General features: G+C 44.8%; 2 protein-coding genes across 3 annotated transcripts in view; both read right to left on the reverse strand.

Annotated features, from left to right (window-relative positions):
* Positions 1-313: 313 nt before the first annotated feature.
* LOC137781162 (CREB-regulated transcription coactivator 2) lies at positions 314-14,433 on the reverse strand. 2 transcript variants are annotated; one of them, XM_068569750.1, is made up of 16 exons: positions 14,263-14,433; positions 12,814-12,915; positions 12,131-12,247; positions 11,800-11,861; positions 10,337-10,405; positions 9,631-9,725; positions 8,941-8,967; positions 8,369-8,448; positions 8,134-8,183; positions 7,779-8,047; positions 6,409-6,851; positions 5,476-5,823; positions 5,197-5,397; positions 4,754-4,825; positions 4,299-4,560; positions 314-3,846 (listed from the first exon to the last, which is right to left on the reverse strand). In XM_068569750.1, the coding sequence occupies exons 1-16, from the start codon at positions 14,431-14,433 to the stop codon at positions 3,656-3,658; spliced, it is 2,559 nt and encodes an 852-aa protein (XP_068425851.1). In that variant the 3' UTR covers positions 314-3,655. The 2 variants fall into 2 exon arrangements, with proteins under 2 accessions (XP_068425851.1, XP_068425853.1); XM_068569752.1 differs by lacking the exon at positions 10,337-10,405 and having other exon boundaries at positions 14,263-14,424.
* Positions 14,434-15,935: 1,502 nt separating this feature from the next.
* LOC137781517 (zinc transporter ZIP1-like) overlaps positions 15,936-17,235 on the reverse strand; it is a 3,270-nt gene continuing 1,970 nt past the window's right edge. The window contains exon 4 of the mRNA XM_068570319.1: positions 15,936-16,988. Coding sequence (XP_068426420.1) covers positions 16,323-16,988 — 666 coding nt within the window. The 3' untranslated portion in view covers positions 15,936-16,322. The remainder of the gene's footprint in view (positions 16,989-17,235) is intronic.

A 17,235-nucleotide genomic window follows, 5' to 3' on the forward strand; every position in this document is an offset into this window, starting at 1 on the left:
ACAACATTTATTGTCCTTCATCCATAAACTTTCCTTCCTGTTCAAACTGCTTTAGCTGCTTATGTACTGTATCATACAATATTGAAACACTTTTACTGTGTGGTAATAGTTATTTTTAATGCATGGTATGAATACATTTACTGTGTAGTGTTAGTACTTTTAATGTAGGACAGTATTTTTACAGTGTGGTATTAGTACTTTTACTGGAGTAAATGTTCTGAATATAACCTTCATCTCAACATAAATATGTCGCTCGTATACAAACAAAAACAGACTGCAGCTGTTCCAGGTTTCATTTGTTTATTTTCTGGAAAATATTTTTTAAAGGTATAGTCTTTTTAGAAATCTCTTCTGTTAGTTTCAGAAGCATCTCTGGTTTGAAAACATGTTCATATTTACAACACACTCAACATTCCCTGGTTATTTATTACGAGGTTCAAATAAAAATATGAGACACAAAAAGTCAATTTATTATTCAAATACAAAGTACAATAAGCAGAATGTAGATTTTATTCCGCAAAGCCAAAAAAACATGAAAAACTAACAATAATATGAGAGCAATTAATATTATCAAACATCAATAAAAAATTTAAAAAATATATGAAATATGGCCTTAAACTGATCCCTAGTGCGCACACACAACTACCCTGCTGGTCAACAGCTCCCCTTACTGGCAGAGCCTGGAACTGCATGGTAACTTACAACAAGTGTATTGCATAACAACGTACATGCGCACACGCACATGTAAATTATGGGATGATTTCTTAACATGTTGACTGAATGTTTGACCTTGAGAGCGTAAAAATCTCATTTTAAATTATTACTTTAAAGGAAAGAAAATTCCTTGTATATATATATATTAGTATATTTGTACTTCCGTGAAAATACAAATGTATGGAAAAAGATATTTGATGGGACATAAAGACATGATTGACTTGTGGTTTGACGGGACATAAAGACATGATTGACAATACAGAACCAAATCCAGAACAACAAATTGCTTCGATTAATTTTCCATTCAGACTGGAACAAATATTCAGGTCCAGAACAGAGATCTCACTTTAGTACTCTTGTTTTCCAGAGGACTCAAAGTCCTGCAAAGGACACAAGAGACCTCCAGAGGACACAAAGGACACAAAAGTCTTCCAGAGGACACAAAGGACACAAAAGACCTCCAGAGGACACAAAGGACACAAGAGTCCTTCAGAGGACACAAGAGACCTCCAGAGGACACAAAGGACACAAGAGTCTTCCAGAGGACACAGTCCTCAAAACTTCAGGCACATGACTGATTTATTTCTGACTTCTGGTTTCTAATCTAAAAAGGCATTCAAACTTTTTCCCCTGTCTTCCTTTAGACTCTCCGAGTCCACTTAGTTTCCAAACATTCCCAAAACTCTCTGGACCTGCAACAGAACCCTCAATACCACAGAAACCATGCAACAGAACTTTCCATACCGCAAGAACCATGCAACAGAACCCTCCATTCTACAGAAACCATGCAACAGAACTTTCCATACCGCAGGAACCATGCAACAGAAACCGCAATACCACAGGAAACATAAAAAATAATCCTACATACCACAGGAACTATGCTGCAAAACCCTCCAGAAGAAAGGAACCAATCAACAAAACCTTCTCTCCAGACCACAGTAACCATGCAACAGAACTCTTGATACTGCAGGAACCAAGCAACAGAACCCTCCATACTGCAGGAATCATGCAACAAAATCTTCCATACTGCAGAACCATGCAACAGAACCGGCCATACCGCAGGAACCATGCAACAGAACACTCCATACTGCAGGAACCACACAACAAAACCCTCCATACCACAGGAACCATGCAACAGAACCTTCCATACCGCAGGAACCATGCAACAGAACCTTCCATACCACAGGAACTAAGCAACAGAACCTTCCATACCACAGGAACTAAGCAACAGAACCCTCCAGTACTCAGGAACTATGCAACAGAACACTACATAACCCAGGAACCATGCAACAGAACCCTCCATACCGCAGGAACCATGCAACAGAACCCTCTATAACAGGGGAAATACGCAACAGAACGAACACAACAAAATTCAGCTTCCTTGAATTACATTTTTGGATTTGGTCAATTTTTGTTAAATTAAGATTTTGTAACCAAAAATATTTCTGATCAAACCTCTGACTTTTTATTTAGTGGACAAATCAATATAATAAATAACGTTCGGTGCATAAATTCACTTTTCACGACCAATTCTTCAGATCAAAGATCAAAATCTTAATTTTTCTTTCCTGCGACCCTTAATGGGGGTCCTGCCCCCATGTTGGGAAACCTTCAGTACTGGAGGATAAATGTGAAATATAGAATTAAACTCTTCCTTTAAACCTAAAGAATGTTACAAACCACCAAGTTCTGTCCAAAACAAATATGTTGTTTTTCTTCTCTCATCTTAAATATTTATACTATATTTATTTTAGTTAAAGATATTATCTGAAGAATTATATACATACAGATTAAAAAATAAAACTTTATAGTCAAAATAATATTAATAATATTTAGGTTCTCTGGCCCGCGGCGGTGCTGAAAACACAGGTGCAGCAATGCAGGTAGAGAGGGCGGGGCTTATGGCTGTCAATCACAGTGACTGGGGTCAAAGGTTAATCTCTCCAAAAACTGCATTTGGGTTTCATGATGAAGGTTTTAGACAAAAGTGATTCGGCGACGTCACGTAACAATTGTTCTGGTTATTTTTATACACAATCCCTTCATCTTATTTGGTCTTTTGGTTGGACGAAAACAACAACAAAAAAGACGTCACTTTGGACATTTTTCACTATGAATCAATGAATTGAGAACATAATTGGCAGTTAATTGATGATAAAAAATAATGGTCCTAGGAGTTATTGGCTTTTGGCACTCGGGGGTAAAATGCGTGCGTGTCTCTTCAAGAACCGTCTCAGACGTTCACGTGGTTCCTTCTGCTCCAGTGACAGAACCTTCTGGATCAGGTCTCATGAGCCGATGCAGTTGGTTCTGAGACGGAGAACCAGGGTTCTGGGTTCAGGGTTCAGACCTCGAGGTCAAAAGGTAAAAAGATCTCCGACGTGTGAGGGAGAAACTCTTGCCATGAGTTGGGATTATTGATACAGATGCATTGAAATTAAGTATTATATATTTATATATATAAAAAATAAAAAAGCTGATGAAGAAATATTTAAAAAGTGAAGAGAAAGCGACATTGATGAGGAACGGGATCAAGTCGTCTGAAACCAACATTTCATCCAGAAGAAGAATGTTTATGAATTGAAAAGCTTGTAGTCCACTTCTCAACGCCCAAAGAGAAGTATTCCAATCTTCGGGAAGATTCATGAATTCATCATTCACGATTTATGAATCCATGAACAATGAATCATGTATTATGAATTATGAGGGGGTTTGCTGGTTTGACGTGTAGCCGGCGTCACGTGAGCGTTTTATTCCTGCGAGTACTTTTCATGAACATGCAGACTCACAAGCTAATGCCCGAAGAGAAACGTCTTGGTTCTGGACTTGGTTCTGGACTTGAAGCATAACGGGTTAAGACTCCCCTCCTCCGGTTCTCTCAGAGGTCTGCAGACCATCTGGGCCTATCTCCACCTCTTACGGGCCGTCGTCTCTTCGTGGGTCACTTCAGCCGGTCGGATCTGAAGGAGTCCTCCACCGCCGGGTCGGCCAGCATCAGGTCTCCGTCCAGCAGGTCCAGAGCCAGCGGGTCCATCCTCAGGGGATCCTCGAGGGAGAATGGGTCCATCTCAAAGCCCGGGACGTGGGCCAGAGCGCTGGCGATCTCTTTGGACAGGCCTGGCGGCGAGTCTCCTGCAGGGATTCACAGACAAAGCATGTAAACTAACGGAATAGAATAATTAAACTAATTAAACTCAAACAAACTTGAGTAATTCAAACTAACTAGACAAACTAAATAGTTTAAGTTAAATTAATCTAAGTCAAACTGAATAAATAAACTAACAAACTAAGCTAACTCAAACTAAACTAACTCAAACCAACTCAAACCAAACTAACTCAAACTAAGCTAACTAAATAGACTAAACTGACTCAAACTAATCTGACTTAAACTAAGCGAACTAAATAGACTAAACTAACTCAAACTAAACTGACTTAAACTAAGCTAACTAAATAGACTAAACTGACTCAAACTAAACTGACTTAAACTAAGCTAACTAAATAGACTAAATTAACTCAAACTAAACTGACTTAAACTAAGCTAACTAAATAGACTAAACTAACTCAAACTAACTGAATGAACCGACCAGTGAGGATGATGTTAGGCACGTTGTGTCGTCCGTAGTTGTGGTTCTGGTTGTTGAGGACCTGCTGGTCCAGCTGCTGGTCCACATGGTGCTGCAGGTCCAGGTGCCCCTGGGTGTTGTGGTTCTGGTTGTTGAGGACCTGCTGGTCCACCTGCTGGTCCACATGGTGCTGCAGGTCCAGGTGCTCCTGGGTGTTGTGGTACTGGTTTTTCTCACTGGTGCAGCTCAGACCGCTGTGGTCCCCCTGGTACTCCGCTGGGAACTGAGGAAAAAGAGAAGGCGATTTACTGAAAAACTGGACCGGACACAACAAGTACATGAAGTGTTTGAGAGTATTTATCAAAACCTGGATCTAAAGTATTGAACTGAAGTAAACATTCAAGGTACTTCAATTGACTATTTCTACTTGTCTTCCACTACATCTCAGAGGTACATGTTGTACTGGTGCTGGTTACCTGGTGGTTGGACCTGCCAGTAAGCTGTAGACTCAGGTATGGGTCGTCCAGTAGAGAGCTAAACATGGCATCCTGGAAAGCATGGAAAACAAATCCTGTTTACAATGAAACCTAAAACAACATCTCCCTTTCTTTCTCTCCATTGCTATTTTTCGTAAAGCTTCGAGAAAGCATTCATTTTTTACTCTCACTCCTTAACACATATCTATCAGTTTCTATGACACACAGGTACACATTGTACTTTATACTGTACTACATCTCACAGATACATATTGTACTTAAAACTGTACTACACCTCACAGTATATATTGTGCTTCATACTGTACTACATCTCACAGGTAAATATTGTACTTTATACTGTACTACATCCCATCACTACACACAGAGGTACGTGTTGTAGTCACTTTTGTTGTGAATGTTTCTGACGTGTTGTAGTCACTTACATTGTAGAGGTCGGTGGCCAGGTTGTGGCTGATCTGTTGGAGCTGTGGAAGGCCGACGGCTCGTTGCTGCTCCGCCTGCTGCTCTGTTTCCTGTTTGAGGTGACACTGAGAGGGACTCTGCACGCACTGATCTGGCGGCCTCTCGCTCTTTATCAGCTGCGAGTTCACCGTGTTCGCCTGCTGTTCCATCGGCCTCTGTTGCTGCGGAGAAAAGCATCGTACTCGGTCCGTAAGCTGAACTGGAGAACGTAACATATTTGAATCCATCAATCGACCTACTGATCCAAAGTGCTGCTGCATGTGCTGGTTTTGCGAGTTGCGTAGGTTCTGCAGGAGATGCTGTTGTTGTTGCTGCTGCTGCTGCTGCTGCTGTTGCTGCTGTTGCTGCTGCTGCTGCTGCTGCTGCTGCTGCTGCTGCTGCTGCTGCTGCTGCTGCTGCTGCTGCTGCTGAGGCCGCGGCTGCTGAAGGCGGTGCAGCTGTTGGTGGTGCTGGCTCATCGGAGAGGGTTGCTGGCCCGGCTGGGAGCCCTGCAGACCGGGGAGAGGCTGGTGCGGGTGGGACTGGCTGAGCGGGTACGGAGGGAGCCTCTGGTCCAGAGGCAGTTTGCTGGTGTCCAGAGGGACGCCCTAGGAGGGGGGAGCATTTATTAATATATCGCCCAACTGGATGTTAACAGTGCCGATGTCGTCACACCGCAACGGAACCTTGTTTTTTAATGAAGTTTTGAAACTACCTGACAGTGAAAATGATCTCTCTTAGTCTCTGTGTCACGTTGATAACACTAAACACAAAAATCTATTCAACAACAATGTCCCTTTCTTTCTTATTTGTGACGATTCTCATCTATGAAGCAACGGCGGAGTGATACCTGTCTGATGACTGTTGGTACCTGTGTGATGACTGTTGGTACCTGTGTGATGGACTGTTGGTGTGATACCTGTGTGATGGACTGTTGGTACCTGTGTGATGGACTGTTGGTACCTGTGTGATGGACTGTTGGTACCTGTGTGATGGACTGTTGGTGTGATACCTGTGTGATGGACTGTTGGTACCTGTGTGATGGACTGTTGGTACCTGTGTGATGGACTGTTGGTACCTGTGTGATGGACTGTTGGTACCTGTGGGATGGACTGTTGGTACCTGTGTGATGGACTGTTGGTGTGATACCTGTGTGATGGACTGTTGGTACCTGTGTGATGGACTGTTGGTACCTGTGTGATGGAGGACAGCGTGGGGGAGATGGTGGGAGAGAACTGTTTGGAGTGATGCCTCCGTGACTCAGCTCCCATGGGCAGGATGAGCGGGGAGAGCTGTGCCCGTCTCCGTGGCGACGTGCTGAGCGACGGCTGGCCCTGTCCAATGAGCAGCGGCGAGTAGGCGGCGCTGGAGCTGGAGCTGTAGCCGGTGGACCCCGACTGCAGGGAGGAGCTGCTGAGGGAGGAGTGCAGCGACTGGCTGCTGAGGGAAGACGGCAAGGAGGGGGAGGAGCTGAGAGACGACTGCAGCGAGGGGTTGCTCAGCGACGAGTGCAGGGAGGCGGAGCTTAGAGAGCTGGAGAAGGAGTGGCTGCTCAGCGACGACTGGATGTTGGGATTGCTGAGCGAGGACTGCAGGGAGGGGCTACTGAGCGTGCTCTGTAGGGACGCCAGGAGACCTGGGGGCAAACAAACACCTGTAAACACCTGTAAGCTCTTGTAAACACCTGTAATTTGTCACTCTTCCTTGATAAATGAGTTTCAGATGCAATTTATTGTTGCTTATCTCTTTCGTTGAGTGGACTAGCGAGACAAAGGAAAGCAGCAAAGAGGTTTCAAGTCTGAATCTTACAATTCCAATGATGAAACTCAAGAGCACATTTCGTTGAGACGCTCAAACTCCACACAGTTCGAAATTTATCTGACACCTTTTAGAGATCACCAGATTATCTTCTGAATAAAAGTGATGTCACTGAAGAGACGCAGTACATCATCTATACACACTCTCCCTCCAATCCACAGCTCAGGTCTACTCTTGGACCTGGTTGTGTTTTCAGCATATTGTCAAGTAACAATATAACATAGTTTGACATTCAAACTAAATTCTAACAACTCAAGTGTTTCAGATTCCCCTTGTGGACTTCGGGGGCAGCAAAAGGATCCAGACTCGGGTTCAGAGAGTCGGCTGCAGCAGCTTCCTGCCTGCGGTGGCTCAGTCACCTCACCGACGATGAAACATTTTCCGACTGCACTTCCGCCCTCTGAAGGCTAAACTTAGAGCTGCACATCTCTTCCACTCTCACCCACATACTTCCTCTGCTAACCTTCACATGAGTCACTGAGCTCAGACCTGGACCCCTCAGCAGGAAGCCGTCACCAAACTGTTGCTCGAGGAACTGAACCCTGACTCTGAGGCCCAGGAGTGACCTTTCCATAAGAATGAATGCAAAAAAAAAAAAGAGAGCTAAATGGAATCAGGTCAGCCCACTGAGACGGGATTCCCTTCATTGTTTTTCTAATCTATAATTAAATGTCAACACCAATCGGAACTTGTCTCGGTCCAGAGTCCTCGAAGACATCAGTCAACATGCCGCTGCAGACTGTACCTGGCGTGTGGTGGTGGAAGTTGCCGTTGCCTGCCTGTACGTTGGCGGCGTTGATGCCCAGCTGAGTGAGGGTGGAAGCCAGGTTCCCCGTGCTGCCCCCTCCGCTCAGAGAGGAGGATCCTGGGTAGCCGGGCTCGTCCTGATCAAGCGGTGTGGGCAGCGGGGAGGGGAAGTGAAGGCTGGACAGGTCCGGCAGCGAGCCGCCGGTATTGAGCCCCGACGGGATGCCGTGAGTCGGCGTGGACGGCTGCTCCGGAGACGTGAAGATACTAAAGACACAGAGCGCGGCAACATGGGCTGAGAAATGATCATTCACAAGTTTCATGTGTTCTTTCATTTCATTTCAGTAACTCACTTGATGCCGGGGACTTCACAGGACTTGGGTCGGGAAGACAACAGAGGCAACTGGAGGGAGAAAAGAAATGTTTCTATCTTCTACCTTTTGAAAAACTGAACCATGCAGACTTCTAAAAGATAATAATCATAATAAAGATAATACTAATAACAACAACAATAATATGTGACAATCTGACAGTCAAATATGAATAAAAAAGAGATTAGAACAATAACAACAAAACAATGCAGCGTACCTTCTTGGTGTCCCAGGGTTTAAGCAGCTTCCCCTCGTCCAACACATTCTCTTCAATGGGGGGCACTGGGTACGGAAACACTGAGGGACAAACTTCATGTCACGTTCATTATTCTCACAAAAAGCTCAGGGTGCTTTCAGTTTGGATTCGTGCAATGTGTCAGAATGAGTAAGAGAGGAAACCAAAGGACCTCTGAAGGTTACAAGCACAGCTCTTGTTTAAAGTAATTATCTGTGCACTTTGTTTCACATTATATTCTACATTTAAATTGCAAATATCATGCTCCTATTTCTTTTGGCAGTGTGTCTATTGTTTGTTAGTTTTGCACCACCTGCCAAGACAAATTCCTTGTCCGTGAAACACACATGGCAATAAATGGTTCTTGTGCTTGCACGTCTTCAGGGTCTCACAGGGAGCTCGACGGAGGCGCTCCCACTTTACCCAGTCCCCTTGTGTTGGGTCTCCCTCTCCCCCAGTCCCTCTTGTGTTCTTTCTGAACATTATTTGAGTCAACACATTATATTGGCAGTGACATGGACTATGAAGACGTTCAGGTAGATTATACAACTCACTTCTTCGGCCCTCTCCATCACTGTGACCTGCAGGATCACACAGACAGACAGACAGGTGGGTTTTAGTTCATATTCAGAACTTCCTGATTCTCCTGCTGGCGGTTGAGATCTTTATCTTGTGTGTGTGTGTGAACCAGAACATCTAAAAGACGCACACTAACTGTGGATGACGCACTTTACTATTGACTCAAAGCAGTGGACAAGAGGTGGATAACAACAGGAAACCCACAAGAGGCCGTCCTCCCTGGAGCTCTCGGTGCACAGCCTCTCTCTGTGCAGTGGGTGGAGGTGACGATGGAGCACGCCATCTTGTCTTCAGCTGGTTCTCCACAACATGATCAATGTGTTCATAGTGCTCTCTGGGCATACTGCTTATTTTTTAGAACATAGAAATCAAGGACACAACCTCGAGCTCTTTTACAAAGCGGAAAACATTTTGTGTCTCTAAAACCAACAACATCTATTCCTTCTTAAGTAAAGTTTAATGTACGAAACCAGAGCTGCTTTCTACACACGAAGAAGCAGTTTGATATGTTGCTGTTCCCTCTGAAAGCACACCGCTTTAAGTGGAAGGGTTCACACTGAGGATGTGAGTGTTAAATAATTGCTTCTCAAAACATATTGATCTGAGCAACATGCATGAGCAACAGCTATGAGCAACATGTGGGTTGTTGGGGTTGTCTGCCTCACCTGTGCGTCTGCTGCTCTGGGGGCTGAGGTTTCTGAAGGGATCCCCTGAGGAAGGGTTCATCACGCTGGTGTGCAGGGCCGAGTCAGAGCTGGTCCTGAACAGCAAGAAACACTCAGTGTGAGGAGGACGAGGAGGAAGAGACTCACCTGTCTGTCTGTTTGTTTGTGTGTGTGTTTGTCTGTCTGAAAAACTGCACAAATGAGGTCATATGAATCACCCGTGTGCTCAAAGGGACCCGGCCTTTGAAGCTGGTTGTGATTGGTTACTGATGTAAAATGGATTCAGAGGCTGTTGCTCACAGCAGAAAGACCATTGAGGGGATTTTAAATGTGAAACTGTGGACATGAACGGGCCAGGTTCAGTTACCGTGAGGATCTAGCCAGGTGACATCGGAAACTTACACACGACTGACCAAACGTCGGTATTTTACGACTTTTGCGACCCTCTGGTCTTTACAGAGGTTTTTACATAAGAGAGTTCAGATAAAAGGAACAAATGAACCAGGAAGAACAAACACTTGATTAGTTTAAAAAGGCAGAACAGCTTCTCTAATAATCCAGTCAGCCAAAGAAAGAAGAAATATCCTGTTTGACAGGACACCGTCTCCCTTCCACCCACAGATTTAGATTCAGAGGACTTGCACTCTTGTGGTGGAGCTGGAGGACGGCCAGCAAAAGGAAGGAAAGGAGGAAGAGGACGATTCACCTGTTGAGTGCAGTGGTGGGGAGATGAAACAACTGGCTTTTATCCCCGGGGAAGTTTCCAGACCAATTCCTTTTTATGATCGACAAGAACAGAAAGTTATTTGCTCCAGCGGGCAAGAACACTGAAAAGAGGAAAAAGAAGAACGTGGCCTTGAAGAGCAAGCAAAGGAGGAAGATGAAGGAATCGAGCAAAGGAGGAAGATGAAGGAAGCGAGCAAAGGATAGAAGAAGGTTGGCGTGTCGCCTCACGCGAATGCAGAGTTTCTAAAGACATCAATGCCTGCTCTTCACTTATCAGAGATCCCAGTTTACGCTACAAGAGGGCTGATCCTCATCACGAGGGAAAATAACCTTTATTAAGTGTCGCAGTCAGCGGTTAATCTGTCAAATAAATATAGTTTAGTTTGTACAAAAATGTCATGAAAATAGTCCAATACAATGCCTTGTCTGTCTGACCAACAGTCCTGAAGCGCTCTGCGGGGAGTTAGGGGTTAACAGCAGGGGTGGGCAATTATTTTTCCCGGGGGGCCACATGAGGAACAGAAAATATTGTGGAGGGCCGGGCCAATAGCCTGAACTCATTTATGTCCTCTCTGCGACCGACTTTGACAGGACTTCCCAGCATGCAGTTCTGTGGTGTAACTTTATAAATGTGAAACCTTGACTGAAGTTTCTATCCCTGACAGCTAAGTAGCTCTGCTCAGTGGGTGTTGGGCTTTAACTGTGAAAATATAATGTCACTGCTGGCAGATATGGCAATGTGCTGCCGCCCGCCCATAGCGCCAGGCCTAATATTAATAATAATTTAAAAAGATATATATTTAATTACAATAATTTTAATACTCAGCGGGCCAGATTAAAAAACCCAGCAGCCCGTAGTTTGCCTTCCCCTGCTTTACAGGTACATAAAGTCATAAAGTTCCTCCAGTTAAAAGAGCACCAGTCCTTTGATTTAACAATATCTTGCTCAATGTATTGTTGTACTTTTGGTAGGTGCAAGAGTGTCTTTTAGTGCACGTTAGTGCATGTCTAAGTGCACATTAGAGCGCGTCTTTCAGTGCACATTAGAGTGTGTCTTAGTGCACGTCAGAGCGTGTCTTAGTGCACGTCAGAGCGTGTCTTAGTGCACGTTACGTTACTGCATGTTAGTGTGTTAGTTAGTGCACTTGAACAGCTTCCTATGGGTTCATGCTCAGTAATGCACATTAGTGCACGTGAAACAACAAAGCTGTTTATGAGTGAAGTTACGGAAGCAGACAGGAAGTCATTCATTCATCTCTCAATGTATTTCAAAGCCTTCATTGAGTCTCCTGAGACCTGCAGCGACCACCAAAATGTGTTTGTGATCAAGTTCTGTTCTCATGCTTTTGTCTCTCTGAGGCGTCACAAAGGTTTTCAAAGCAGAGAAACAAGAAGTTTGGAAACAGGACAGCCACGTCTTAAGAGAGAAAGACAGGTTGGTACCTTCTCCAGCTGGGGTCAGGAGGCGGGGACAAGTAGGCGGAGTTATACGGCGAGCTGTCCACCTGAGGAGAACACTGGTTCAGGAACAACAAGACAAATGATAATGAGAGTTTCTGACTGAACTGCATGTTCCTTCAGTAGGAACCAATGGGCTTAGAGCTGAGAGATAGACAGGAAGTCCGACAGGAATCAGACAGGAAGTCAGACCGAAATCAGGCAGGAAGTCAGACAGGTCTGAGAGACGGACAAACGCGTGGTTGTTTAGAAAAAGAAAACATGCAATCCCTTCAGCCTCGTGTAGGTTTATATTGGACAGTAAACTGAAGGATACTTGTCGGTTGCGGTACGGTCGGACTGGTGGGATGAACCGGCGGTCTCTCTGGACTCGCTCCACCAGACCGTGATGACGAGTGGACCGGTTGGACTCCAGAGTGGAGGGGAAAGAGCCCTGAACGACAGAAACAGATTCATTGGAATAAATAAAATGTTGAACAGGAAACAGCAACACAAGTAATACAAGATCAAAGTCTCTTATCGGAGCTCCCACTGTTTTTAACTAACTAACCCATTTCCAGAGAACTCCTGTTGGTTCTATTGCAAAGGGCGTTTATTGCAGTGGGAGCTACTGTGATGGGGGGGGCGGTAGGGTTATCGCAGGAAGGAAAGCACTTTGGAAGCGATGTCACAAGCAGCCAGAGCAACTTCTTCACCACTTCCTGTTCAACGCAACACTATTTATTTCTTCATCAAAATTAATTGATGTGTATAAAAACATCTGAACACTGTTATAAAACAAAGTACATTTAAGAAACAGTCCTACACCTACAGTTAAAATAAAACAAATGAAATACATTTCAATTTACTGCAAAATTGCAATGCAAGGTTTATGCAAAAATAGTTCTCAGAATCAGAAAGAAACTCATAGAAGTGGATGAGTAGATCTCGACTAGTCATAGAAACAGAAGCTGTAGCAGTCAGGAACCAAGTGTGTAAAACTAGAGCGCATGTGGTCACCTGGAAGTCTGGAGGACTCCGGCCGATCTGGTTGACGTTGGGCAGCGAGCCGCCGTAGTACAGACCCTGAGTCCTGGAGAGACGCAGCTTCTGGGCCTGGAGCTGACGACACAAACATGACCATCAATCAATCAATCAACTCCCAAATCATGAGCAACAAGAAATATGCTATACGTAAAGTACAGAAACTTCCCACATGACAGTCAAGCCTAAAAAGAGAGTTAAAGCCGACAGGTACTGAGTCAAAGAGGTCAAAGAGCTCAGACCAGCATACTGAAGTTAGCATCGCGGAAGCTTGAGCGCATACAAGTCCCGGTTAGTCTGTTTATACGTTAGTTTGAGAACGTATAAGAAGGCCTATTACTCAAAACTAATAAATAAAAATAAGAACAACCCTAGGTTTCTCTTTAGCACTGTGGCCAAGCTGGTTGAGAGTCAAAGCTCTGTGGATCCATGTATTTCTACAGATAATATCTTATTATAGAGACTAGACCAGAAGATTGGTATTAGAGGTACAGTATTAGGCTGGTTTAAGTCGTATTTATCATATCGATTCAGTTTGTATATGTAAATGATAAAGACTCAATGACCGCTGCCGTTCGCTATGGGGTTCCTTAAGGTTCTGTGCTTGGACCAATTTTTATTTACCTTATATATCCTTCCCTTAGGGAATATTATTAGAAAACATTCAATCCATTTTACAGCCGATGATACTCACTTATATCTATCGATTAAGCCAGATGAAATCCACCAGATCGTTAAATTTCAGGCGTGTCTTAATCTGGATGACCTGTAACTTTCTGCTGCTGAACTCTGACAAGACTGAAGTTGTTTTATTTAGCCCAGAAATCAATTATCGAATGATAAAGTTTCTCTGGATGGTATTGTTTTGGCGTCCACCACCACCGCAAGGAATCTTGAAGTTTTATTTGACCAGGAGCTGTCATTTGGCCCACATATAAAACACATTTTCAAGGATTGTACAGTAGAGATCCACTTCGAGAGCAACAAGTAGTTCGGGACCTTGCTGCGGGTTAGTGAGGCCAGAGGAACTTTACACGTTTCATTTGCGTCTCGCGTGGATGCCGAAGTTTTCAGAACAACATGCTGTTTTCATCCTGTGAGATTTACATCTTCTTGTTTCATATATCGGGAGAAATCATTCCGAACACGCTAAACTCGGCGATGTGTGGACGGGGTTCTGCGGGACGACCAGTAAACAAGTCGCAGCTAAAGCCAAAGCTAAAGTCTAACCATCAGGGAACAACAATAACAACAACAACAACAACAAAAACATAAACAACAACAACAACATGGCCCTAACCGTACGCTAACATGTCCCTAACCCCCTCGCTGGTCTCCCGTCAACCCTCCAGCAGAGCTCCGGGCAGCAGCAGAGCCTCCAGCCCCACAAGGCCTCTCTTCCTGCGGGCTCCGGCGCGCACTCACCCGGGTGGAGGTGATGTCCATCATGACCTCCTGGAAGGCAGCCGTCTCCTCGGCCTGTCGCTGGGTGTGCAGAGCGATCTTCTCGCTAAACTTCCGGGGGTTGGAGGACCCGGACCCGGAGCCCGAGCTGGGTCCGGGTCCGGGTCCGCAGCCTGAACCCATCGCAGACATCTTAGTGAATGATTTCACACAGAGAGGCGGCGCGAGGAGCGCTCACTCCGCAGCGACTTTTGGGGACAGAAAGTGTCAACAAACTTAAAGTATTCCACATGTTGCATGTGTCCTTTAATGAGTTTTGAAAGACACAATACATACAATAATAAAGTGTGTTAAAACTTTGTTAAAGTATGACGAAACATTTCGAGTCACACTTGGCCGAAAAAAACATATCAGAAATAATAAACAGAAATATATTAAATAAATATGCATTACATTAGTATTAGTTTCAACAAATACGTATTTAATTTTTATTTAAAAATGTCTCTCTCCCTCTAATGATGACTATAATATTATTACTATACATTAGTGAATATAATAATGAAGACAATATACTTGTCAGTGTGGTCATTAGAGATCAGTGCGCATGTGCGAGGTGTGAACGCCCACTCTGAGAAACAGAGCGTCGATGAGTTCATGATTTAAACTCATGGAGTGAGTCACCCTGTCACACAAAGACAAGCTTTGTTTTTTGGGGAGAAAGTGCAGCGTGCCCCCTGTCGGCGGATCGGCGCTACTGACATCGTGTGACCTTTGACCATGAGAGGATGAAAAGGGCCGAGCCATTCCTCAGCTCCTGGTATTATGAAGATATATTCAGTCCCGCTAAGCCTTTCATTGTTCGCCTGAACACAATCACAAAGTTGTAGATATTTTATTATTATTTTTAAAAATAGAATTACAAGTTATATCTATTTTATAATGTAATTGTTTTTCACAAATACGCAATATATATTATAATTATTTTCTCATTGACCAGCTCCTGTCTTCTTCTGTTGCTCTGCTCCTGGCTTCTTCTGTCTGCAGGGTCAAGCTCTGCTTAACGCTCTTGATCCAATAAGATTTCACCTCTGTTTCTCTCTACGTTTCTTTCTTTTCTCTCTCTTCGGCGGTTAAACACATGGTGACGGCCTGCTAAGAGGCTTCTGTACTGTGAGACAGCAACAGCAGCCTGAATCTGCACACACACTCCCACTCCGGTACAACAGGCGGCGGTATGCACCTAGTCAAGTTGGTTGCGATCCTTTATAGTCTTTAGTATAGGTCTGTTATGAAGTCTGTAGTGATGTTTGTTATGAAGTCTGTAGTGAGGTCTGTGTTATGAAGTCTGTGGTGAGGTCTGTTAAGACGTCTGTAGTGAGGTATGTTATATAGTCTGTAGTGAGGTCTGTTTTATACTCTGTACTGAGTTCTGTGGTATTAAGTCTTTAGTGAGGTCTGTTATGGAGTCTGTAGTGAGGTCTGTTATATAGTCTGAGGTCTGTTATGAAGTCTCGTCTGAGAGGTTTCTCTCGTGCTGTGAGCTGAGTGACCTCGTGGCTGCTCGTTTCTTGTGTTTTGTTAGCGCGGCAAAAATATTATTGTTGAGCTAGCAGGCTAGCTGCTGTTTGCTTGACTTTCTCCCCATTATATTTTTAGAATCTGCTGCCAATAAAAACTGGGCCACGGGCCGCAGTTGATCCGCAGGCCGTAGTTTGGACCCCCCTGCTTTAAAGCAACAAAAGCTCAGCCACTGTATGAAAAACTATTTCATTTTTAATAGTCTTTCCCTTCTGATCACAATACAAAAATATCAATGATTAAAATACTATGGTTTCTAAAAGTGGTAATTACAAAAATACAGGTGCATTATAGGAACAGAAGTCCTCCAGGTGCGTTTCCTCTGTTTCTGGGTGGAGAAGAAACAGGATGAAATGTTCCTCTTAAGGTCACGGGGTCACACAGGTCTCAGATGATCACGTGACATGTTGGAGAGGAGCATTGTGAGTACTAAGGAGCTGTTCCCTGATCTGATTTCCTTGTGAACACTGGTCTGAGTGTCAGATTGAAGTGTCATGCGTTGGTTACAGTTTGACAAAGAGCACAGCGGTGATGAGGGCGAAGCCCGCCAGCAGCGCCGCCACCTTGGGGATGCGGTTCCTGCCGGAGCTGAGCTCGTGCGGAAGGATCTCCATGAAGGTGATGTAGATGAAGGTTCCCGCCGCCAGCCCCTCCAGCGTGCAACGGGCCAGCTGGTGCTGCGGGGACGCCCGGGTCTCCGTGAGGGCGATGCCCACGCCGATGCCCAGCGGGGACATGCCGGCAAAGAGCAGCAGGCAGCCGGCCACCACCGTCCGCCGCAGCCGGCCCTGACTCAGCTTGAAGGCCAGGCTGAAGGAGATGATGCTCTTGTGCATCATCAGCGCCAGGCAGATCTCCAGCACCTCCTCCTCTTTTTCCAGCAGTCCGACCGCCAAACCCTCAAACACCGAGTGCAGAGACAGTGAAAAGACCAGTATAAAGGCGCGCAGGGCGGACTGGGAGCCCAGGTCCCCGTGGAAGGGGCCTTCGTCGGACTCCTCGGACCCGCGGTGGCGGTGGGACTGGTGGCCGCTGGAGTTCACCAGCAGAGCTCGACGCTCCTCCACGTGAGAGGAGGACTGTTCCTTGAAGGCCAGGACGATCTGCTCCAGGACTAGGACCAGGAAGAAGCCCATGGCCATGATGAACTCTGGCAGTGGGAATTGGAGCTGCGACGAGAAAAAAAAACATACTTTAGTTCAGTTCAGGGACACAGATCACCATGTTTAAAGTTATAAAAGTCAGTTATAAAGACATTTTAGAGTCAAAGGTTTTTACAGAGGACCCCATGTTTGTGCTAAAGGAAGAATATTATGTCCATTAACATATTTACTTATGTCTCATATGAGCTAATGCTAATGTTAGCTAAGGTTAGCGTATACTTGTGTAAACTAGTAGATGAAGATTAGCAAGTGT

The sequence above is a fragment of the Clinocottus analis genome, unplaced genomic scaffold (assembly GCF_023055335.1).
Source record: "Clinocottus analis isolate CAN_PGR_092001 unplaced genomic scaffold, fCliAna1.0.p SCAF_9, whole genome shotgun sequence".
Classification (NCBI taxonomy): Eukaryota; Metazoa; Chordata; class Actinopteri; order Perciformes; family Cottidae; genus Clinocottus; species Clinocottus analis.

What these genes read in the sequence shown, in the direction of transcription:
- LOC137781162 (XM_068569750.1), bottom strand. Translation starts at nt 14,433, where the DNA reads ATGTCTGCGATGGGTTCAGGCTGCGGACCCGGACCCGGACCCAGCTCG. An exon ending in GGAGTCCTCCAGACTTCCAG is followed by an intron (nt 12,248 to 12,813) that starts GTGACCACATGC and finishes TCTGTCGTTCAG; the next exon opens with GGCTCTTTCCCCTCCACTCT. An exon ending in TGTGAAGTCCCCGGCATCAA is followed by an intron (nt 8,048 to 8,133) that starts GTGAGTTACTGA and finishes CTGTGTCTTTAG; the next exon opens with TATCTTCACGTCTCCGGAGC.